This window comes from Rhinopithecus roxellana, chromosome 8 (genome assembly GCF_007565055.1).
Source record: "Rhinopithecus roxellana isolate Shanxi Qingling chromosome 8, ASM756505v1, whole genome shotgun sequence".
Lineage (NCBI taxonomy): Eukaryota > Metazoa > Chordata > Mammalia > Primates > Cercopithecidae > Rhinopithecus > Rhinopithecus roxellana.
Window position 1 is genome coordinate 9,245,404 of NC_044556.1, and position 24,893 is coordinate 9,270,296.

Sequence of the window (24,893 nt, forward strand, 5' to 3'; positions counted from 1 at the left end):
TATTTTTAGTGGAGATGGGGTTTTACCATGTTAACCAGGCTGGTCTCGATCTCCTGACCTCATGATCTGCCTGCTTTGGCCTCTCAAACTGCTGGGATTACAGGCGTGAGCCACCGTGCCTGGCCCTAGTTAGATACATTATTACCCTCATTTTATCAATGGTGAATACTGCTTCTTATGTGTACTGGTTATCTCTTGCTGTGTATCAAATTACTTAAAAACTTAGCAGCTTAAAATAGGGAACTTTTAGTCTCTTACAGTTTCTGAGGGTCAGGAGTCTGGGGGTGACTGAGCTGAATAATTCCAGCTCAAGCTGTCGCATGAGGTTATAGTCAAGCCATTGACCAGGGCTGGCTCATCTGAAAGTTCAACTGGGGTGGGAAGATTTGCTTCCAAGGCAACTCACACATGACTGTTGGTGGGAGGCTCAGTTCCTCCACAGCGCTGCTTGAATCTCCTTATGACATGGCGACTGGCTTCTCCCCAGTGCATGATCCTGGAAAGAGAGAGCAACGAGGATGCCACGATGGCACGTATGACCTAGTCACAAACTGTCACATGCTCCTTTTTCTGATCAATAGAAGCAAGTCACACTGGGCATAGTGTCTCATGCCTGTAATCCCAGCACTTTGGGAAGCTGAGGCAGGAAGACCACTTGGACCCAGGAGTTCAAGACCAACCTGGGCAACATAGCAAGATCCTGTCTCTGCAGACAAACAAACAAACAAAAAGTCAGCTGGGTGTGGTGGCACATGCTTGTCGTCCCAGCTACTTGGGAGGCTCATGTTGAAGGATTACTTGAGCCCAGGACTTGGAGGCTGCAATGAGCTATGATCACGCTACTGTACTCCAGCCTGGGCAAGAGAGCAAGATTCTGTCTTAAAGAAAGAGAGAGAGAGAGAGAGAGAGAGAGAGAGAGAGAGAGAGAGAGAGAGAGAAGCAAGTCACTAAGTCTATGTTCAAGGAGAGAGGGATTAGTCTTTACCATCTGAAGATATTAAAGAATTGGTGGACATATGTTAAAACCACCACACTGGTGAACCTGCCTCTAGAGTCCACAATCCTGGATACATTGAACAAGGATTATAGGAGAAAGTGCAAGCCTCTGGCAGTCGCTTCTAGTAGATAACATTACCTGAAAGGGAGTTATGGGGGGAGGAGAAGGGTAATATTGGTAATATCCCCAATATCACCAGGGGATGGGAGGTGGGAGGGGAGAGCTACATCTGTGGTCTCTGCAGAGCAGACACTTTTCCAGGGAAACCCTTTTCTTTACAATCTTTGTGAGTCCCCAGGTGGATATTTGGGTATCTGAGACCTCTGAGATACTCGTCCTCTGAGACCTCATAAGATGCTGAGACTCCACACTCAGCATCCTATGATCAGGAGCAGATGGAGAAGCTATGGGTGGGGAGACATTGGTCAAAGAATACAAAGTTTCGTTGAACAAGTGGCATATGTTCAAGAGATCTATTGTACAACATGGTGACTGTAGTTAATAACAATGAACAATGTAGCATATCCTTGAAAATTGCTAAGAGGGTAGATGTAACTATTCTTACAAAAAAATGACGTGCATGCAAAGGAACGGATAGGTTTATTGCCTCGATTTAGTCATTCCACCACATACACATATCTCAGAACATCATGTTGTACACCCTAAATATATACAATTTAATTTGTCAATTCAAAAAAGAATGTTTTTTCTTTTTTTTTTTTTTGAGACAGAGTCTTGCTCTGTCGCCCAGGCTTGAGTGCAGTGGCACAGTCTAGGCTCACTGCAACCTCTGCCTCCCAGGTTTAAGCGATTCTCCTGCCTCAGCCTCCGTGTAGCTGGGATTACAGGCACCCACCACCACGCCCAGCTAATTTTCGTGTTTTTAGTAGAGACGGGATTTTACCATGTTGACCAGGCTGATCCAAACCCCTGACTTCGTGACCCACCCGCCTTGGCCTCCGAAAGTGCTGGGATTACAGGCGTGAGCCACTGTGCCCAGCCCAAAAAAGGAAAAGAAAAAAAGAGCACATAGACCTCACATACTAACTAGGGGACATGAGAAGTCAAAATAAACCAAGACTCAGAAGCCAACAAATTGGAGCTGGTGTTTCTCATAGGTCTCAGAGACCCAAATATCCATCGGCAGACTTTCTTTTTTTTTTTGAGATGGAGTCTCACTCTGTCACCCAGGCTGGAGTGCAATAGCGTGATCTTGGCTTATTGCAACCTCTGCCTCCCGGGTTCAAGCGATTCTCTTGCCTCAGCCTCCCGAGCATCTGGAATTACAGACATGCGCCACCACGCCCGGCTAATTTTTGTATTTTTCGTAGAGACGGGGTTTTACCATGTTGCCCAGGCTGGTCTCGAACTCCTGATCTTAGGTGATCCACCCGTCTTGGCCTCCCAAAGTGCTGGGATTACAGGCATGAGCCACTGTGCCCAGCCTAAACCTTTGCCTAAAACTCATTTTTTGTGTGTCTGCATTATTTTATTTTATTTTATTTTATTTTATTTTATTTTATTTTATTTTGAGACGGAGTCTCACTCTGTTGCCCAGGCTGGAGTACAGTGGCACGATCTCGGCTCACTGTAGCCTCCGCCTCCTGGGTTCAAGCAATTCTCTGCCTCAGCCTCCGGGGTAGCTGGGATTACAGGCACTTAACACCACGCCCGCTGGCTAATTTTTTGTATTTTTAGTAGAAACGGGATTTCACCATCTTGGCCAGGCTGGTCTTGAACTCCTGACCTCGTGATCCATCCTCCTTAGCCTCCCAAAGTGCTGGGATTACAGGTGTGAGCCATGGCGCCTGCCCGTGTCTGCATTTTTTATTTCCTTGGTGTGAGGCAATCAACCTTGGGTTTTACCCCAGATGGATGATACTACTTCAGTGTTATCAGTGTTATCAGTGGGATTATATCAACTGCACCACATTCTATCTGCTTGGAGGCCAGGCATGAAGTTTCAAGGGGTTGACACCCCCTAGGAGCAAGCCTCAAGTCAACCCATGACTGACAGTAGGTGGGATATAAATACCTCAGCTCCCTCACCCCTCGGTTGGAATAACTGAAGAGTATGTTCCATGCCACTTCCCAGATGTACCTGGGAAGGTTAAGTTCCACTTTCTCACCATGTAACTTGTTTGAAGACACACCCGGTATTGGCTCTTTGCCTTTCCTGTTTCACTTTCTCCTTCCCCAGCTGGCGTTTTCTGGGGTCACCTTCTTGATAAACTACTTTTGCTAGAATTCTTGTCTGAGGGTCTGCCCCTGTGAGACCCTAAGATGTTGCCAGAGAGAGTTAGGAAGCAGGGAATGGGGTGGAAGTGTTGCTGTATAGTGGTTAGACAGAGTTGAGATCTGAAGGAAAATAACATAGGTAAAGCTCTTGACTCTGGAGTCAGAGGGTCCTGGGTTCAAATCTCGGGTTTGAGAGATCTTGGACAAGTTATAACTTCTCTACAAGTCTCAGTTTCCATTTTGCTGGTGAATGGAGGGAGGGAGGGGAATTCCTACTTTACGAGGTTGACATGATAGTGAAATTACACTTTGTTGTCAATGTGCCTAGCACAGTGCCTGGTACGTGATAGTTGTGATGGCTGTTATATGGGAGACTGGGAAGAGATCCTAAAGGCTGAGATTTGCTTCACTGGAGGCAGGAAGCTCCTTTATTGGGTGCAATAAAAGAAGGTGTTGAGAGATGGGAGATAGATGTTGATGGGAAAGAAAAAGGGAGAGATGGTGGGAAGGAGAGAGAGAGAATGGTACGCATTAGGCAGATTAACTTCTCTTTATTGCAGAGAAAGGGGGGAAATTAGGATTTTCTAGGCTGTCTGCAACTCAGCAAAAAGGGCTGTGATGACTGGGCAGCATTGAGCAACTCTGACTCCGCCTTCCCCTCTTCCCACACCTTCTGGTTACCGAAAACCCAGGGTGTAGAAAAGCTTCTTCTCTTTGAATGACAGAACCACAGCATAATGCGTGGCTTCAACCTGCTCCTCTTCTGGGGTGAGTGTGAGGTTGAATGGGAGGCTAGGGGAGGCCTGGGTTGGAAATAGGCTTCAGGAGAAATGGGAGGGCCATGGATGGTCCAGCCAAGAGATCATAAGTCCAGGCTGGATGCTGTAAACACCTTCATTCGGGGAACCTTTGACAAAATTCCATTGCCCAGGGAAGTCCATCTGTCACATTAGATTTTTCTCAATAGTCATTCATTTGACCTGTGTTTCCTGAGCATGTCCTGTGTATTAGGAGCTGTTCTAGGCACTAGAGGATATAGCAGTGAGAAAAAAAAGACAAAGTTCCTGCACTCTTGAGGCTGATATTCTAGTGGGTAGGAGCAGATGGGAAAGAAGGCACAAATGATCATAGCCCACTTAGCACTGCTGTAACTTCTTTAAACATAGAATGTATCCAATTGTCACAACATTTCTATGACATTGGGTCATTATTAGTCCTATTTTGCAAATGAGAAAACTGAGGCAAAGGAGATAAAATAATTTTCACAAGGCCACTTAGTCAATAAGGGCTAGAGGCTGGATTTCAAGCCAGGCAGTCTGACTGCAGAGTCTGTAAGCTTTTCCACTACACTATGTTGCCCCAAATGATAAGTAAACATAGGAATTTCAGGTAGTGATAAATGCTATGAAAGAAGTTGTTACAGAATGTGGTTGGGGTTATGTTGAAGGGAGAAGTCTGGGGTTGAGGAGGGGCAATTCGAGCTGAGTCCTGAACAATGAGATAGACCCTTCCTGTGCTCTTATTTCTCTTTCTTCAGGTGTCAGTTTGTCTCAACCTTGTTTATCTTCCATGTTTCTGGTTTTTCTTCTATGTCTTGTGTATTTTGGTCATTGGATCACATTTAAGAATGGAGGATATCGGGGACATATTCTAAGTAGCAAGTATGGGTTTCCTCTGCTGTTGTACAGTGGATCTGAATCCCTTATTTTAACAAGGAAGAAACTGAGGCACAAAGAGATTAAATAACTTCCTCAAGGCCACACAATCATTAATTGGTGAAGCCAGATTTTTAAACCCAAGCATTTTGACTCCAGACGTTGTATGCCTAAACAGTATGCTGAATTGCCTCTAAAATAATTAATGAATGAGCAGAAGAATTTTTGTTAGTAATAATAGATAGAATTTGGGAGTTTGGATCTGTGGGACCTGTTGACTGGCAGGCTACATTAGAAGAAATAGGTGGCCTGTGGGCATCAAATGTAGGAATGTAGAGTTGTTATTTTGGGGTGCTGGCAATGGTATTAACCGTTAACACTCCTTATTCTGCCCTGAAGCCAATCAGCAAAGAGTTGTGATGATGATAGTGATGATAATGATGGTGATGATCATGATGGTGGTGGTGATAATAGTGATGATGAAGATGGTGATGATTATGGTGATGATGATGATGATGACGATGATGATAATGGTGATGATAGGGATAATGAAGATGATGGTGGTGATGATGGTGTAATAATGACCATGAAGATGGTGATGATAGTGATGATGGTGATGATGATAATGGTGATGATGGCAATAATAATGGTGATGATGATGATGGTGATGATGAAGATGATGATGGTGATGATGACAGTGATAATGATGGAGATAATGATGATGGTGCAGGAGACCTAAATGCTGCAGGGCTGCATTGCCTTTAAACATTAAAAAATGGGCTGGGTGCGGTGGCTCACGCTTGTAATCCCAGCAGTTTAGGAGGCTAAGGCAGGCAGATCATGAGGTCAGGAGATCAAGACCATCCTGTCCAACGTAGTGAAACCCCATCTCTACTAAAATACAAAAATTAGCTGGGCGTGGTGGCATGTGCCTGTAATCCCAGCTACTCGGGAGGCTGAGGCAGGAGAAGAGCTTGAACCAGGGAGTTGGAGGTTGCAGTGAGCCTAGATCGCACCACTGCACTCCAGCCTGGCGACAGAGCGAGACTCCATCTCAAAAAAAAAAAAAAAAAAAGAAAAGAAAAGAAAGGAAAAGAAAAATGAACTGCCCTACCCTGTCATGAAATTTTAATACTATAGACACACTGTATATCTATATATGTATTTTCTGTATATACATATGTATCTTATAAAAGAGTAAGCTTAAAAAAATCTCTTCCTGAGAACCAAGTTTGGATCCTTTTGGGGAGATATCAGCCCTTTTGAGAATGCAGGCTTTAATGTATAGTTTTGAGAATCAACTGGAACTTTTTTTTTTTTAGAGACAAGGTCACCTAGGCTGGAGTGCAGTGGCATGATCTTGGCTCACTACAGTCTCAATCTCCTGGGGTCAAGTAATCCTCCCACCTCAGCATCCTGAGTAGCTGGGACTACAAGGGGTCACCACCACCCAGCTAATTAAAAAAATTTATTTTGTAGAGACGAAGTCTCACTGTGTTGCCCAGGCTGGTCTCAAGTGATCCTCCCAACTCAGCCTCCTGAGTAGCTGGGGCTATAGGCATGTGCCACTATGCCCAGATAGTTTTTGTAGTTTGTAGAGATGGGGTTTTGCCACATTGCCCAGGCTGGTCTTGAACTCCTGGGCTCAAGGAATTTACCCACCTTGGCCTCCCAAAGTGCTGGGATTACAGGTGTGCACCATAGTGCTTAGCCTGGAACTACTTAATCAAAAAGAAAAATAAGATAAAGACAGACAAAATGAAAAGCAAAAGCAAAGTGCAGAAAACCAGGAATGGTCATTGTTAAGCTTATGCAAAATAGTGTATGTTTGTTTCTTAACTAGGTTTGTCATCTAGCCTCTTCAAACCTGTTTCTGTGGGGCCAAGCCAGGAGCAATTTTGCAGGTTGAGCCCAAAAGATTTTCTTTTGGTGGTTCATGGTGTTTTTCTGTTCTCTCTTCACAGGCTGTTGTGTTATGCACAGCTGGGAAAGGGACACAGGACCCACACTGAAACCAATGACAAAGGGTAAGTTGGCCAGAGAGAATGCAGATGCCGGAAGGGAAGGAGAATGTTTTCTCCCCAGGAAATCTCCCAGGAAGCTGAGCCTCATCCAGATGCTTGCTGGGAGCTAGTTAGTGGCAGAGCAAGGGTTAACATGCAGGTCTCCTGATTCTCATTTCAGGATCTTTCCTTTGTGCTTAGAATTGCTGTGTGATCTCAGATAAGTCACGTAACCTCCCTGAACTTCAGTTTCCCAAGCTGTGAAGTACAGATAGCAATAGGGATGTTGTGAAACTTAACTTCAAAGAGGTAGCTTTGGAAACCACCTGATATATATATATATATATAGTGTGTGTATATAATGTAGTATATTTTTAATATTAAAATGTATATTTAAATACATAAAATATATCTACTATATATTATATACGTTAAATACATGTGTTATATATTATTAATATATAGAATCTATTAATATATAAAATATATTATATATATTTTATTAATATAATATGTATGTTTTATATATTGTTTATATATAAAATATATTTTATAAATAAAATAAAAACAAGGAGAGGATGAGGAGGAGGAAGAGGAGGAGGAAAGGGAGGGAAAAGAAGAGGGCATTGAGAAATTGTAAAAATGTAGAACCAACCCAAATGCCCATCAGTCAACAAGTGGATAAAGAAACTGTAGGCTGGGCACACTGGCTCACGCTATAATTTCAGCGCTTTGGGAGCTCGAGCCAGGCAGATCACTTGAGGCCAGGAGTTCAAGACCAGCCTGGCCAATATGCTGAAACTCCCATCTCTACTAAAAATGCAAAAATTAGCTGGGCATGATGGCACGTGCCTGTAATCCCAGCTACTCAGGAGGCTGAGGCAGGAGAATTTTATATATAAAATATATATTATATAATAATATATAATGTATTATATAATAATATAACAATATATGATATATAAAATATTATATATTATATAATAAATCATTTATATATTATATAATATATAATGTATTATTAAAATACATATTAATAGTATTCATATATTAATAATATATAACATATTAATAATATATAATGTATAATATAATACATGATTAATATATAAAATATATTTTATATATTATTAGTCGAGTGTGGTGGTGCGTGCCTGTAGTCCCAGCTACTTGGGAAGCTGAGGCGGGAGGATCGCTTGAGCCTGGGGGTTCAATACTGCAGTCCTCGAACACCCAGTCTGGAGTGCAGTGGTGCAATCATGGCTGACTTCTGCCTCGAACCCCCAGGCTCAAGTGATCCTCCCGCCTCAGCTTCCCCAGTAGCTGGGACTACAGGCACACACCACCAAACTCAACTAATTTTCTTGATTTTTTAGAATGGTAGAGATAGGGTCTTGCTATGTTGCCTAGGCTAGTCTCAAACTTCTGGGCTCAAACAATCCTCTCACCTCAGCCTCCCAAATTGTTGGGATTACAGGCATGAGCCACTGTGTCCAGCTGGCTCCTGAAATATTTATAGGGACTTTTAAGATATCTTTTTCCCCATTCACGTCTTTGCTTTCTGAGAACTCAATCAACCAATTTGGTAATTAAAGAGTAAACATTACTGTTTTGCTCTCATTGTGTGTCTGGTGCTAAAACATCTCCAGTTCTCCTAAATGAGATGAAATCTTTCTCAGAATGGGTTGGGGGTGGTCACATCCATATACGTGGAAAAGAGAAAATTCCGTTAAAACATTTTCAAAAAGGTTATCTTTGATAAAACAGCCATCATTATTATTGATCCCAGAAAGCCCTTGGAGGGTGGGGAAGAGGCTGTATTAATCTTCGTACCTCTGGAACTCAGCCAGGATCTGGAAGCATGTAGGCAAGTAACGTGGGTAAATAAAAAAAGGAATAGACTAGGCATGGTGGCTCATGCCTGTAAACCCAGCACTGTGGGAGGCCTAAGCCTTGGATTGCTTGAATCTATTGTGTCATTCTTATGCCTTTGCATCCTCATAGTTTAGCTCCCATTTATGAGTGAGAACATACAAGGTTTGGTTTTCCATTCCTGAGTTATTTCACTTAGAATAATGGTCTTCAGTCTCATCCAGGTTGTTGCAAATGCCATTAATTCATTCTTTTTTATGGCTGAGTAGTGTTCCATCATATATATATATATACTGTGATATATATACTGTGATATATATATATCACAGTTTCCTTTCTTTCTTTTTTTTTTTTTTTTGTTGAGATGGAGTCTTGCTTCATCACCCAGGCTGAAGTGCAATGCCACGATTTCAGCTCACTGAAACCTCCACCTCCTGGGTTCAAGTGATTCTCCTGCCTTGGCCTCCCAAGTAGCTGGGATTACAGGCATGTGCCTCCACACCTGGCTAATTTTTGCATTTTTAGTAGAGATGGGGGTTTCACCATCTTGGCCAGGCTGGTCTCAAAGTCCTGACCTCAAGAGATCCGCCCGCCTCGGCCTCCCAAAGTGCTGGGATTACAGGTGTGAGCCACCATGCCCAGTCTACTGTTTCTTTATCCACTTGTTGATTGATGGGCATTTGGGTTGGTTCCACATTTTTGCAATTTCTCAATGTCCTCTTCTTTTTCCTCCCTTTCTTCCCCCTCTTCCTCCCCCTCCTCCTCTCCTTCCTTTCTCTCCTCCTTTTCCTCCTCTTCCTCTTTGTCTTTGGGGGTCTTTAAAAATTAAATTATCCTTTGGAAGTTAGTAATGAAGACTGAATTTAAACAGAGGCAGGATTCTAACAAACCCACTTTTTTGACGATAATAAACCCAATGCTTTATTTAATCTGTATAGTAACATAGAACACATCTAAAGTATGGTAAACAACACTACAGAAAAAAAATGGGCTGGTTTAAAAACCTTTCTTTACCCTGTTTTGTATGTTTGTTTCTTTTTCCTCCCATGCTTGCATTTGATAAAAGAGCTATTATTTTCCTGCATTATGATAAACTTTAAATTTATTCTGATATGGTTTGGCTGTGTCCCCACCTAAACCTCATCTTGAATTGTAGCTCCCAGAATCCCCATGTGTCAGGGAAGGGACCCAGTGGGAGCTAACTGAATCGTGGGGGCAGGTTTTCCCATGCTCTTCTTGTGATAGCATCTCGTGAATAAGTCTCATGAGATCTGATGGTTTGATAAAGGGTAGTTCCCCTGCACATGCTTTTGCCTGCCGCCGTGTAAGACATGCTTTTGCTCTTCCTTCACCTTCCACTATGATTGTGTGGTCTCTCCCACCAAGCTGAACTGTCAATCAGTTAAACCCCTTTCCTTTATAAATTACCCAGTCTTGGGTAGGTCTTTATTAGCAGCATAAGAACAGATGAATACAATCCCAACTTACTTTTTTCTGAAAATTATTTATGTTCTATTTTTTTAAGACATGAGCTGTGCTTCGTAGATTTTTTTTTTTTTTTTTTTCTTTTTGAGATGGAGTCTCACTCTTGTTCCCCCGGCGGGAGTGCAGTGGCACAATCTTGGCTCACTGCAACTTCCACCTCCTGGGTTCAAGCGATTCCCTTGCCTCAGCCTCCTGAGTAGCTGGGATTACAGGCACCCGCCACCACGCCCAGCTAATTTTTGTATTTTTAGTAGAGATGGGCTTTCACCATGTTGGTCAGGCTGGTCTTGAACTCCTGACCTTAGGTGATCTGCCTGCCTCAGCCTTCCAAAGTGCTGGGATTACAGGCATGAGCCACTGTGCCTGGTCCCTTTGTAGGATTTTTTAAAAAGGGCTTTATTGAGATGGTTGGGAAAACTTTTTCAAGGAAGTGATGTTCCAGTGGACTTAAAGGATAGATGAATTGATGTTACCCAGGCAAAAGGGCAGGGTGGGATACGGCATGACTGGTGGCCAGAACAGTGGGTGCAAAGGTCCTGAGGTTGGAAAGAAGTTGGAGGACCGAGCGAAGGTGAGTGTGACTGATGGCACAGGGCAGGAGATGAGATGGGGAGCTGAACAGGTACCTAGTCCCACAAGACTGGGTTGTTATTCTGGACTTGGGTGGGTTTCAGTTGTGAGGCAGAGGGCTAGAGGAAGAGGATGATGGAAAACTCACAGCATTAAGAGACCACAAGTGATAAAATATCGGAAGTCTGCATAGAGAAATGTTGCCTCTGCAGATGAAAGAGGAAGCTGGAAATGAGAAGAGAGATACCATCTGAGGCCTCATGCAGGGAAGGGAAATAAACCAGGCACATTATAGGAGCAACTTAGATCTCAGTTTTTCCATACTACCAATTGATGTTGACATTATCGTTGGTTCCTCTCTTTTCACTCCTCACAACCAATCCATTGGCAAATTTTGTTAGTGTTGCTTTAAAAAAAAATCTGAATTGCATTCCCTCCATTGCTCCCCTCTGCGTTGTATCCACTGACATTGTTCACCTGGACAAGTGCAGTCACACTGTCCTTGGTCAGTTTGTTTCTGATCTTCTATAGTTCGTCTTCCGACCAGTGGCCAGAAGGCTCATGTTAAAACTTTATGCTGTGTCCCTACTCTGCTCTAAATCCTCCCATGACTCCCATCTTTCTTTGATACAAAGCCCAAGTCTACTATTCATAATAGCCAAGAACCCACAGACCCTACTTTGAGTAGCAAGGGTCTAGGGTCTTCGAGGTACATTATTAAATATGATTGGTGGCTGTATCAAGTTTCCTAGGGCTGCTTGAAATGACAGAAATTTATTCTCTTCAAGTTCTAGAGGCCAGAAGTGTGAAATATAGGTATTGGCAGGGCCAGTCTTTCTCCAAAGGCTATAGGGCAGAATCTGTTCCATGCCTTTTTTTAAGGCTTTTGTTATTACTGGCAATCCTTGATGTTCCTTGGCTTCTAAACATATCACTCTGATCCCGGTTTCCACTGTTGCATGGCACTGTCCCTGTGCATGTCTGTGTGTCTCTTCTCTTCTTATAAAGACACCTGTGGCCCACCCTACTCCAGCACTACTTCATCTTAACTTATATCTTAATTACGTCTACAAAGACGCAGTTTCTAAATAAGATGAAATTCACAGGTACCAGGGTTTAGGACTTTAACGTATCTTCTGGGAGGAACACAGTCCAACCCATAACAGCCACCTCCACCCTTGTATGCTGGGCTCCCTTGCAGCCTCACTCTAATGCTCTAATCTTGTCTAAACTTTTCTTTATACACCGCCTAGATAATAACTGTAGAGACAGTACCATGTGCCCATCTCATGCCACCTGCACCAGCACTGAGGACAGTTACTATTGTGCTTGCAAACAAGGATTCCGGTCCAGCAATGGACAAAATCACTTCAAGGGTCCAGGAGTGGAATGCAAAGGTGAGTTCACAACCCCTCAAACCCTCCAGCATTTGGTAGGAAAATCAAGTAAAAGCTGGCTGGGTATTGAATGTAGGCACTCCCCCACCCCCCTTTTTAAAATCTGGTTTAATAATCTATACCTTTTAAGTGGAGCATTAGGCCATTTCTGTTCAAGGTTAATATTGATATGTGACGGTTTTGTTCCTGTCACAGCGTTACTAGCTAGTGTTGCTAACAAATTTGACTTACTTATTTCCTTCCTTCCTTCCTTCCTCCCTCCCTCCCTCCCTCCCTTCTTTCCTTCCTTCCTTCCTTCCTTCCTTCCTTCCTTCCTTCCTTCCTTCCTTCCTTCCTTCCTTCCTTCCCTCCTTCCTTTCTTCTTCCCCACCCTTCCTCTCTCTGATCGTGTAAATAAATTCCTGGTCACTGTAAAATTTCATGGATGGTTGAGTTTCCTCACAACATGGTGGCTGGATTCCAAGGATAAGCATCCCAAGAGAACAGGTGGAAGGACATGATATTTTTATGACCTAGTGTCACTTCCACCATAGTCACAAGCATGCTCAGATTCAAGATGGGGACATACATTCCATTGCTTGATGGAAAAAGTTCCAAAGTCACATTGAATGAAGTGCATATGGAATGGGAGATATCGTTTTAACAATTTTTTTTTTTTTCAAAATACAGTCTTCCATGTAGTATTAGCAAATTTGTAACTCTCTCTGTCTAGATGTTGATGAATGTTCTGAAAGCCAGCCCTGTGGTCCTAATTCAGTCTGCAAAAACCTGTCGGGGAGGTACGAGTGCAGCTGTTTACATGGTTTCTCTTCTCCCACTGGAAATAACTGGAAACCAGGAAAGCCAGGCAATTTCTCCTGTACTGGTAATGCTCTCAGACTCCCAGGGATGGGTCTTGGGTGGATGTCTATCAGTGGGATGATTTCATGTGTTTCTAAACTTAGGCACCCAATTTCTTATCTGCTCACCCTCTTCCACCGCTTCTCAGATATCAATGAGTGTCTTACTGGCAGGGTGTGCCCTGAGCATTCTGACTGTGTCAACTCCATGGGAAGCTACAATTGCAACTGTCAAGTTGGATTCATCTCTAGAAACTCCATCTCTTTATTATTTGCCTACTTAATTAATTAAGGGTCATCTCACTGGAAGACCATGTGAGAAAGGGATTTTCTCATGTAGGGATGAGAAAATTGGGGTTCAGAGAGGTAAAAATATGTAGTTGCCTATATCTTTTTCTCTATCCCTTTACTTTGGGCCTGTGGGTGTCTTTACATGTTAGGTAGGTCTCTTGTAGGCAGCACATGGTTAGGTCTTTTTTATTTTTTAAATTTTGTATCTAGTTTAACAATCTATATCTTTTAAGTGGAGCATCAGGCCATTTCTGTTCAAGGTTAATATTGATATTTGAGGGTTTTGTTCCCGTCACAGTGTTGCTAGCTAGTTGCTTTGTGATCTCAATTGTGTAATTGCTCTATAGGATCTGTGAACTATATGCAAATGTTAAGTGGAAATGCTGGGATTTGAACTCCCGTTGAGGACCTATTATAAGTCAGATAATGGCATCAGAATGTGATGGGGTGCATTGTCTCCAGATTGATATTTCCCCCAGGGGGCATTGGCAAGATCTGGAGATATTTTTGATAGTCACAACTGGTGATGGTGGGGAGAGGTGCTGTGTATGCTACAGGCATCTGATGGGAAGAGATCAGAGATGCTGCTAAACATCCTATAATGTACAGAAAGGCCCTCACAACCAAGAATAATCTGACCCTAACTGCCAATAGTGCTGAGGTGAAAAAACCCTATTTTGGGCTGGGTGTGGTGGCTCACATCTGTGATACCAGCACTTTGGGAGGCCAAGGTGGACGGATCACTTGAACTTGGAGTTCAAGACTAGCTTTGCAAACATGGTGAAACCTTGTCTTTACTAAAACTACAAAAAATTAGCCAGGCATGGTGGCAGGCACCTGTAATCCCAGCTACTTGGGAGGCTGAGGCAGGAGAATTGCTTGAATCTGGGAGGTGGAGGTTGCAGTGAGCTGAGATCATGTCATTACACTCCAGCCTGGGCAACAGAGCAAGACTCTGTTTCAAAAAACAACAACAACAACAAACACACAAAACCTATTCTGGGGAGATTCTACAGTCCAAACTTCAGAACTTTCCCCTAAAAGCTATTTGAATTAACACTTGAAAGTCATCTTTAATCAGCCGGGCATGGTGGCTCCTGCCTGTAATCTCAGCAGTTTGGGAGGCCGAGGTGGGCGGATCATGAGGTCAGGAGATCGAGACCATCCTGGCTAACACGGTGAAACTCCATCTCTATTAAAAATACAAAAAAATTAGCTGAGTGTGGTGGTGCGTGCATGTAATCCCAGCTACTCGGGAGGCTGAGGCAGGAGAATGGCATGAACCCGGGAGGCGGAGCTTGCAGTGAGCTGAGATTGTGCCACTGCACTCCAGCCTGGGCGATAGAGTGAGACTCCATCTCAAAAAGCAAAAGACAGTTATCTTTCATCTTTTCTCTCCCTCCACATTAAAGCAGTCATCACACCTTGGGGAATCTACCTGCTAAATACGTTTTGAGACTGGGTGTGGTGGCTCACACCTGTAATACCAGCACTTAGCGAGGCTGAGATGGGAGAATCGCTTAAGACCAAGAGTTTGAGACCAGCCTGGGCAACATAGTGAGACCCTGTTTCTCTAAAAAATTTTGAAAATTAGCCGGGTGTGGTGGCATGTGCCTGTAGTCCCAGCTACTCAAGAGGCTAAGGTGGGAGGATCACTTGAAACTGGGAGGTTGAGGCTGCAGTGCACTGTGCTTGCATCACTACATTCCAGCCTGGGTGACAGAGCAAGACCTTGTCTCAAAAATAAATATATAAATAAATATGTGTTGAATTCCTTCACTCTTTTCTGTCCTTGGTTCAGGCTTGATCATCATCGCAGTAGCCTCCTCTCTAGTCTCACCTTGTTTGGTCTTATTCCGTCCAATCCATCCTCTACACTGCACACAGAATGTCCTCACCAAGAGACAAGGGCTCCATCTTCCTGTGTCTAGTGCATTGTTATTCTCCACATTCATTTACAGGGATAGTGACTCCATTGAGAAAGGCAAGGAGTGATCAAGCCCTCATTATATCCCCCGGCTTAGTTTAAGAGATGTTTGAAGTCATCTCTGCCTTTGCTACTCCATTTGTAGCAGTGAGCTATCACTGGGTAACAAATCATCCTAAAAATTAGTGTCTAAAAACAACCACCATATATTTAGCTCTTGATTCCATGAGCGGACATTTTAAGTGGTCTATTCTAGCCAGATCTTTTGGTCTCAACTGGTCTTGTTCTTGTGTCTGCAGTCAGCTGATCTTGGATGGACTTTTGTCTTATTGCCTCTCCAAACTTAGGGTGAGCCTCATCCCCATGGTTGGGAATGGATCACCCCACTCTGTCCATCTTCCAGCCCAGGTGAAAAGGGAGAAGAAGTGTAGAGTATGCTGTTTCTTTTCAAGGGCATGACCAGATGGTGCACACATCACTTCTATTCATTCTCCTTAGCCAGATTGTCACCATGTAGCCACACCTAGCTGCAAGAGAAGCGGGAATGCAGTCCTCAACTGTATTGTTATACTATTACAAGGAGGAGGGAACAGGTCTCACATGTCTGGGCCTCATCTAGGATGATTCATTTCTCTGCCATTTGGTCTTTTGTTCTTCATTAGGCTAGTCAGGGGCTTGCTTGTGTGGCAGAGGTCAGAGGCCCAAGAGAATGAACAGAAGCCAACAGGTCTCTTGAGGCCCATGTTTGAAATTAGCACCTCATTACTTCACTGTCTTCTATTGGCCAGTGCAAGTCATAGGGCCAGCTATATTTAAGGGGTAGAGAAACAGACTCCACCTCTTAGTGCAAGGTATGGTAAAGTCACATGGCTTGCAATCTACATCTTGGGGTATATATACAGAGAGAAGTAAAGGACTGTGGCTACTTTTGCAATCTCTGATAATTATGTTTTGAAACTATTTGCCACCCTTCTGCTTACATGCTAGTGGCTAGAATTTGTTCTCATGGTCATGCCTACTGCAAGAAGGGACTGTGTGCCTAGGAAGAAGAGGGGAACATGGATATCGGGGAGCATCAGCCCTGTCTGCTGAAAATCAACACTCAGAGTGAATCTCCTATTTGTTGTCTCTACTCCTTGCTTTGTCATTTACCTTGACCTGGGTTTTTTCTTCCACTTGTCAGATGAGGATGAATGTGCCAATCCAAGAACTTGCCCAGAGCATGCAACTTGTAGTAACACTGTTGGAAACTACTCTTGTTTCTGCAACCCAGGATTTGAATCCAGCAGTGGCCACTTGAGTTTCCAGGGTCTCAAAGTATTGTGTGAAGGTAGATGGGGACGTCTTCTGAGAAATCAGGTCCAAGGCTGTTTGCAAAGACAGCAGTGAGGGAATTGGGGTGGGTCTTGGTTGAGTTTGAGATTTTCATCTGCAAATCTGAAGCCAATAGTCATTCATTCACTCATTCATTCACTCATTCATTCATTCATTAAAGAAATACCTCTTGAGCACTTATAATATACGAGGCGCTATTCTAGGCACTGGGGATACAGCAGTAAATAACATCTCCAGATAACATCTCATTGGGGCTTAGGGCTTCCACATAGGAATTTGGAGGAGAGGCACCATTCAGTCCATAGCACCCATGAACAAACAGCCTGTAAGTGACAGCCAGGCTATGAACCCAGAATGTCCATGTTCTCAACCCCTCCACTCTGTGCCTCTTTTTTTGTTTGCTTTTTGGTTTTTTGTTTGTTTGTTTGTTTGTTTTGTTTTGTTTTTTATGGAATCTTGCTCTGTTGCTCAGGCTGGAGTGCAGTGGTGCAATCTCGGCTCACTGCAACCTCCCCCTCCTGGGTTCAAGCAATTCTCCTGCCTCAGCTTCCCAAGTAGATGGAATTACAGGCATGTGGCACCACGCCCAGCTAATTTTTGTGTTTTTAGTAGAGACAAGGTTTCACCATGTTGGCCAGGCTGGTCTCAAAGTTTCACCATGTTGGCCAGGCTGGTCTCAAACTCCTGATCCCAGGTGATCTGCCTGCCTCAGTCTCTCAAAGTGTTGGGATTACAGGCGTGAGCCACTGCGCCCAGCCTGTTTTTTGTTTCTGAGACGGAGTCTCGCTCTGTCGCCCAGGCTGGAGTGCAGTGGCGTGATCTCAGCTCACTGCAACCTCTGCCTCCCAGGTTCAAGCAATTCTCCTGCCTCAGCCTCTTGAGTAGCTGGGATTACAGGTGTGTGCCACCGTGCCTGGCTAATTTTTGATTCGGGGCAGGCGAGCCCCAAAGTGGGGTTTACCTCACAAGGTTCTTGGCTTTGCCCAGGAAAGAACTCAAGGGCAAGCCAGAGGTAGAAAACAGCTTTATTGAAGAGGCAGGCAGTGTTACAGTTCTGTAAGTGTCACAGCTCCTGCAGAGCAGGGCTACCTCATAGGCAGAGAGCAGCAGCTCAGGGCAGTTTTGCAGTCATTCTTATACCTACTTTTAATCATATGCAGATTAACAGGTGGTTTCTGCAAAATTTTCTAGGGAAGGGGTAGTAACTTTTGGGTCATCGGGTCATTACCATAGAAAGGGGAAGTAACTCTCCAATGTTGCCATGTCAGTGGTAAACTGACCTGTTACACTGGCGAGCATGTCTTATGGAAAGCTGCTTCCACTCTGTCCTTGTTTTAGCTAGTCCTCAATTTCCTCCAGTGTCCGAGTCCCTCCTCTGGAGCTGAGTCCTGTTTCCTACCTCATTACTAGCTTAACGTAATAGAAATTTATCACTCTCATAATAATTCAATATGGATATACCTGGCCAGTGGGCAGCTTTTCTCCACGCGGTGATAAAGGAATTCAATCTCTCTCCATCTTTTGGTTCTTGCATTCCTCAGAGCCTTGGAGTTCCTGGTTTTAGCCAGTTGAGGCGAAAGAGGGAGGAGAGAAGTTACACCCACTTCTTGACCACCTTGTCCCTGAAATGACATATATCATGGCTCTCATATTCCATGAGTGAAAAGTAGTCACATGACCTCACCTAGATGCAGAGGGTTCTGGGAAATGTAGTCCCTGGCTGGGGTGCCAGTTTCTAGTGAAACATGACTCCATATTTTGCAAAGGGAAGTATGATTTTGTTGGATCACTGACCAACTTGACTCCACACCCATTCTATACCCCACAGATATTGATGAATGCACTGAAATGTGCCCCATCAATTCAACATGCACCAACACTCCTGGGAGCTACTTTTGCACCTGCCACCCTGGCTTTGCACCAAGCAATGGACAGTTGAATTTCACAGACCAAAAAGTGGAATGTAGAGGTAAGCAGAGGGTTTGATGGACAATCCAGAAAAGACATTTCTCTTTGTTCTTCTGGGTTTCTTGATATTCTCCAGTTCTTTGCAGATATTGATGAGTGCCGCCAAGATCCATCAACATGTGGTCCAAATTCTATCTGCACCAATGCTCTGGGCTCCTACAGCTGTGGCTGCATTGCAGGCTTTCATCCCAATCCAGAAGGCTCCCAGAAAGACGGCAACTTCAGCTGCCAAAGTAATCATCTCTTCGTATGTGTTGGCAATGGAATCTGTTTCTGGCTTTCACTGGAAAATGCTCATTCTACCCAACCTCAAGATCTTCCTCTTACTGTTGCCTCATCCGCATATTCTGTTTCTTTTCTTCTTCATCCATTTCCTCTTTCAATAAATGATTTTTGGAGTACCTATTAATTAATTAATTAGTTAGTTAAACAGGCCCCTGCAGTAGGCGCTGAAGATTTGGTCCTAAATATGATAGGCATGATTCTTGTCCTCTTGTAGCTTATAGTCTAGGGAAGGAGCCAGAAAACACACACACACAATTATTTAATTATAACTATGAATAAAACAGCAAAGAAACATAGTGTGCTTTGAAGTGACTAATAGGATATTGATTATGCGCCAAGCAAACAGTTAAGCAGAAACCTGAAGGAGGAGAAGCACTGTTCTAGAGGAAGAATGGAGATCATGCTGTTCTGGGTTATAGCAGATGCAAAGGTCCTGAGGCTCACACCAAAGGAGGACAAGGGGAAGTGGCATTAGACATATCTGATGAAGTGGACAGAGGTCAGATTCTGCAGGGTCTTGGTGGCTTGTGAAGAATTTTGAAAGGGCTGGATGCAGTGACATGCCTATAAACAACACTTTGGGAGGCCAAGGTGAGAGGATCACTTGAGGCCAGGAATTCAAGACCAGCCTGGGCAACACTGCAAGACTCTGTCTCTACAAAAAATAATGATAAAAAATTAGCCAGATATAGTAGCATGGGCTTGTAGTCCTAGCTACTCAGGAGACTGAGGTGGGAATATCACTTGAGCCTAGGAGATCAAGGCTGCAGTGAGCTATGCTCATGCCACAGCACTCAAGCCTCGGTGACAGAGTAAGACCCTGTCTTTTTTTTTTTTTTTTTTTTGACGGAGTCTCCCTCTGTCGCCCAGACTGGAGTGCAGTGGCGCTATCTCAGCTCACTGCAACCTCCATCTCTGGGTTCAAATGATTCTTCTGCTTCGGCCTGCCGAGTAGCTAGGATTACAGGTGCCCCCACCACACCCAGCTAATTTTTGTATTTTTAGTAGAGACGGGGTTTCACCATGCTGGCCAAGCTGTTCTTGAACTCCTGACCTTGTGATCCGCCCACCTCGGCCTCTCAAAGTGCTGGGATTACAGGTGTGAGCCACCATGCCCGGCCAACCCTTTCTTTTAAAAAAGAATTTCAGAGTCCTTTCCCCCCCAAGAATAATGGGGAACCATGAAAGGTTTAAAACTGTTAAAGTATGGATTATTTATCACATTAAAAATATGTGTACCTTATTGGAGGCAATGAAGTATAACAAGCAAATGAATATAGCTGATGTATTTCCCAATATAATAAAGATAATAACAATGCCACTGGTTCTCCTATACGTTTCTTCTCCACTCTATCTCCTCGTATCCTCCTCAGAAAACCACTTGGAATTTTGTGTTTATTATTTCCCTACTTAAAAAAATATTTTCCCCTGGTACGTACCCCTAAACAATATCTGCCTAGTATTGCTTGTTTTGGAGTTTTGTAAAAGTGGTATCATACTACATATGACTATAGATGTATGTCTTTTATATGTATGACTTCTCTAATTTGCTCTGTTTCACTCATTATCATGCCTCTTAGAGTATAAGTTGTGCAGGGACATAATATGGAGTGAGAAGTCACACATATAAAAAACATACATCCATAGTCATATGCATGATTGCCTCTAAGAGGCATGATATTGAGTGAAATAGAGCAAAGTAGAAAATTGTGTGCTGTAGTAAACACATCCTTCATGTTGTAGTGTGTAGCTGTGGTTTGTTCATTTTCCCCCTCGTGTATTAGGCTAATAGATGGATTTTAAGCCAGGGAGGGGAGGACATGAAATCAGATGTGAATTTTCATCATATTTTGCTGAGGTTGAAATTTTTTTGGTTGCTGTTGTTTTCTTCCTAGGGGTTCCCTTCAAATGTAAGGAAGATGTGATACCTGATAATGAGCAGGTCCAGCAATGCCAAGAGAGAACCACAGTGAAACCTGAATATGCAAGTATTTCTTAAGGTTCCTAGTTTCTGAGGTTTTCTTAGAAGTCATTCAGGTAGAATGTTGTTTTTGCAGTTCTAACAAAGGCAAAAGTAATAGTGGCCAAAACCAGACAGCAGTTTATTTTTCTCCTCTGTAACCAGCTGAGTGTAAGCTGTGCAGAGTTCGTACAATGGCTCCATTATGCTCTGCCAGCATCAACACAAGCCTCTCACTTTGTGGTCCAAGATGGCTGCTCCAGCTCCTGCCCTCACATCTGCATTCCAGCTTGTGGGAAGGGGAGAAGAGGAAGTGAAAGGCATGATCCTTCTCTTCAGGTGTATGACCCAGCACCACTTCTGCTTGCACCTGATTGGGTAGAAATTAGTCACGTGGTCACATCTAGCTGCAAGGGAAGCTGCGAAGAGAGGATATTTGCCTATTGAAAACTTGAGGATTCTCTTAATAAAAGAATAAGAGAATGTATTGGAGTCTTCCTGTCGGTGAAGGTGTTGATGCTGCAACTGAGGGATGCTGGTGTGGGGGTGTTACACAGCCAGCCAGACCAAAAGGAATTTGGACATCCTGATTGTCTAATGAAGTCATTGCAATGAGTAAAGACTCCATGGCCTCTTTAGACATTAATGTCACTATTCTAAATATGAGCTTGTAAATTAGCTTTGGACCACTGTTTTTCTTTTTAAATTGCAGTGAGGTACACGTAACATAAAATTCACCACTTTAACTATTTTGAAGTGTGCAATTCAGTGGCACTTAGACCATTCACAATGTTATGCAGTCATCACCTCAATCTAGTTCTAGAATTGCTGGTTTTTTTTTTTTTTTTTTTTTTTTTTTTTGAGATGGAGTCTTGCTCTGTTGCCCAGGCTGGAGTGCAGTGGGGTGATCTTGGCTCACTGCAACCTCCACCTCCCGGGTTCAAACAATTCTTCCTGCCTCAGCCTCCTGAATAGCTGGGACTACAGGCACCCACCACCATGCCTGGCTAATTTTTGTGTTTTTAGTAGAGAGGGGTTTCGCCATGTTGACCAGGGCTGGTCTCAAACTCCTGACCTCAGGTGATCTGCCCACCTCAGCCTCCCAAAGTGCTGGGATTACAGGTGTGAGCCACCATGCTCAGCCAGGTTCTGGAATATTTTTATCATTAAGCAGTCACTCCCCATTTTCCCCTCCCACTAGCCCGTGGCAAACACTAATCAGCTTTCTGTCTCCATGGATTTGTCTATTCTTGACATTTTATAGAAATGGAATTATGCGATATTTTCTCCTTTGTGTCTGGCTTCTTTCACTTAGCATGATATTTTCAAGGTTTATTCATGCTGTAGTACATATCAGAGAACTCCATTCCTTTTTATGGCTGAATAATATTCCATATGGACCACTGTTAGTTCATACATTTCCTCTCCTTTTAATATCACTAAGTAGTTTTGCTATTTGTTTATGTTTGCTTTTTTTATTCATGGAAGGAAAAGGTGATATGATTCTAATTCTGATCAAACAATGAGTTTTTATTTCCCTGAGAATTCTACAGACTCAGGAATTCAGGGCTACCTCATATGATGGGCTTTATGGGCTAATTTATAGATTACATGCTTGGGGGAATAGATGGATTCATGCTCACAAATGCTCTTTTTATTTTTCTGGGTCACAGGTCTCCTTTTGTGCACAAATAAATAACATCTTCAGTGTGCTGGACAATGTGTGTGAAAATAAAACGACTGTAGTTTCTCTGAAGGTAACGATTGGGTCTTTTAAATTATGTTTTGAGTTTCAAACATCCTGGGCACACTTTGGGTGCAGAAAGATGTCTTTATGGTCTGGCGTGGTGGCTCACACCCGTAATCCCAGCACTTTGGGAGGTTGAGGCATGTGAATCACTTGAAGTCAGGAGTTCGAGACCAGCCTAGCCAACATGATGAAACCCTGTCTCTACTACAAATACAAAAATTAGCTGGGCATGGTTGTGGTGAGCCCAGAGAGCACCACTGCACTCCAGCCTTGGCAACAGACTGAGAGTCCGTCAAAAAAAATAAATAAATAAAGGAAAGAAAGATCTCTTTATAATTAATGGATTGTGAATTAATATTTGATTTTTTATAGCTGTAAGATTTGAAAAATTAGCACATAGTAAATTACCTTTTTACTTGTATAGTTCGATGAGTTTTCTCACCTGAATAGATTTGTGGAACTACCACTATAATTAAGATGCAGAACAGTTTAATTATCTCTAAACTGTTCTGCATCTTAATGTGGAGTGAGAAGTCACACATATAAAAAACATACATCCATAGTCATATGCATGATTGCCTCTAAGAGGCATGATATTGAGTGAAATAGAGCAGAGTAGAAAATTGTGTGTTGTAGTAAACACATCCTTCATGTTGTAGTGTGTAGCTGTGGTTTGTTCATTTCCCCCCTTGTGTATTAGGCTAATAGATGGATTTTAAGCCAGGGAGGGGAGGACATGAAATCCTTTGGGCTTCTCCTTTATAGTCAGATACTCCCTCCACCACTAACCTCTACAAATTCCTGATCTAGTCTCTGTCACTGGAGTTTTGTCTTTTAAAGATTGTTAAATAAATGAAACCACATAGTATGTGGTCTTTTGAGACTGGCTTCTTTGACTCAGCATAATGCATTTGAGATGCCTGAATAGTGTGTGTATAAACAGTGCCATTTCCTCCTCCTCCTCCTCTTTCTTCCTCTTTTCTCTTCCTTCCTCTTTACCGTGAATGAGATTCAGCACATTCTCATTGCTGTATAACCATCACCACTATCCATCTCGAGAACTTTCTCATCTTTCCCAAAAAACGCTGTCCCCGGCAGAGCGTGGTGGCTCAGCCTGTAATCCCAGCACTTTGGGAGGCCGAGGCAGGCAGATCATGAGGTCAGGAAGAGGTCAGGAGATCGAGACCATCCTGGCCAACATGGTGAAACACCATCTCTACTAAAATACAAAAAATTATCTAGGCATGGTGGCACGTGCCTGTTGTCCCAGCTACTCAGGAAGCTGAGGCAGGGGAATCACTTGAACCCGGGAGGTGGAGGTTGCAGTGAGCTGAGATAGAGCCACTGCACTGCAGCCTGGGCAACAGAGTGAGACTTCATCTCAAAACAAAACAAAACAAAAACAACAAAAATAAAAAAAAACAAAATATCCCACTCTGTCCCCCTGAAACACTCACTTCGCATCCCAATCTCCAGCCCCTGGCACCCACCATCCTACTTTCTGTCTCCGTGATTCTGGTGACTCTAGAAACCTCCTAGGAGTGAGATCACACAGGATTTGTCCTTTTGTGTCTGATTTCTCTCACTGAGCGTGATGTCCTTGAGGTTCATCCACGTTGTAGCATGGATCAGTGCTTCATTCCTTTTTCATTACCGAGTAATATTCCATTTTATCAATGTGTCATCATTTAGTTTATCTGTTCATCTTTGAAAGACATTTGGATTATTTCCAGTATTTTGGAGATTATCAATAGAGCTGCTATAAACAAACATCCATATATAGTTTGTGTGTGTCTGTGTGTGTGTGTGTGTGTATATATATATATATATATATGAGCATAAATTTTAATTTCTCCAGCATAAATACCTAGGAGTTGTTAGGTTATTACAGTTGTTGATATTAAGTTTTTCTTTCTTTCTTTTTTTTTTTTGAGATAGAGTTTCACTCTTGTTGCCCAGGCTGGAGTGCAATGGTGTAATCTCGGCTCACCGCAACCTCCACCTCCCAGGTTCAAGTGATTCTCCTGTCTCAGCCTCCCAGGTAGCTGGGATTATAGGCATGCACCACTACATCCAGCTAATTTTCTATTTTTAGTAGAGAGGGGGTTTCTCCATGTTGGTCAGGTTGGCCTCAAACTCCCGACCCCAGGTGATCCACCCACCTCAGCCTCCCAAAATGCTAGGATTACAGGTGTGAGCCACCACGTCTGGCCAAAACCTAGTTTTTCTCAAGCTTTACGTTGAACTCATTGACATTGTCATTTTCTTTATAAATCTGGTTATTTCTGTATGAAAATAAGAATAACTTTTTACTTATAATT

General features: G+C 43.1%; 1 protein-coding gene across 2 annotated transcripts in view; it reads left to right on the forward strand.

The window, feature by feature from the left end:
• The first annotated feature begins 3,914 nt into the window (after nucleotides 1-3,914).
• The window catches only part of LOC104674117 (adhesion G protein-coupled receptor E1-like), a 31,445-nt gene continuing 10,466 nt past the window's right edge, over nucleotides 3,915-24,893 (forward strand). Inside the window, exons 1-9 of one of the 2 annotated variants that reach the window (XM_030936275.1) lie at nucleotides 3,915-4,003; nucleotides 6,855-6,917; nucleotides 12,074-12,217; nucleotides 12,930-13,082; nucleotides 16,458-16,604; nucleotides 18,438-18,578; nucleotides 18,664-18,810; nucleotides 20,758-20,846; nucleotides 22,496-22,579. In XM_030936275.1, coding sequence (XP_030792135.1) covers nucleotides 3,973-4,003; nucleotides 6,855-6,917; nucleotides 12,074-12,217; nucleotides 12,930-13,082; nucleotides 16,458-16,604; nucleotides 18,438-18,578; nucleotides 18,664-18,810; nucleotides 20,758-20,846; nucleotides 22,496-22,579 — 999 coding nt within the window. In that variant the 5' untranslated portion in view covers nucleotides 3,915-3,972. The remainder of the gene's footprint in view (nucleotides 4,004-6,854; nucleotides 6,918-12,073; nucleotides 12,218-12,929; nucleotides 13,083-16,457; nucleotides 16,605-18,437; nucleotides 18,579-18,663; nucleotides 18,811-20,757; nucleotides 20,847-22,495; nucleotides 22,580-24,893) is intronic. The other variant, XM_030936276.1, reaches the window with a different exon arrangement.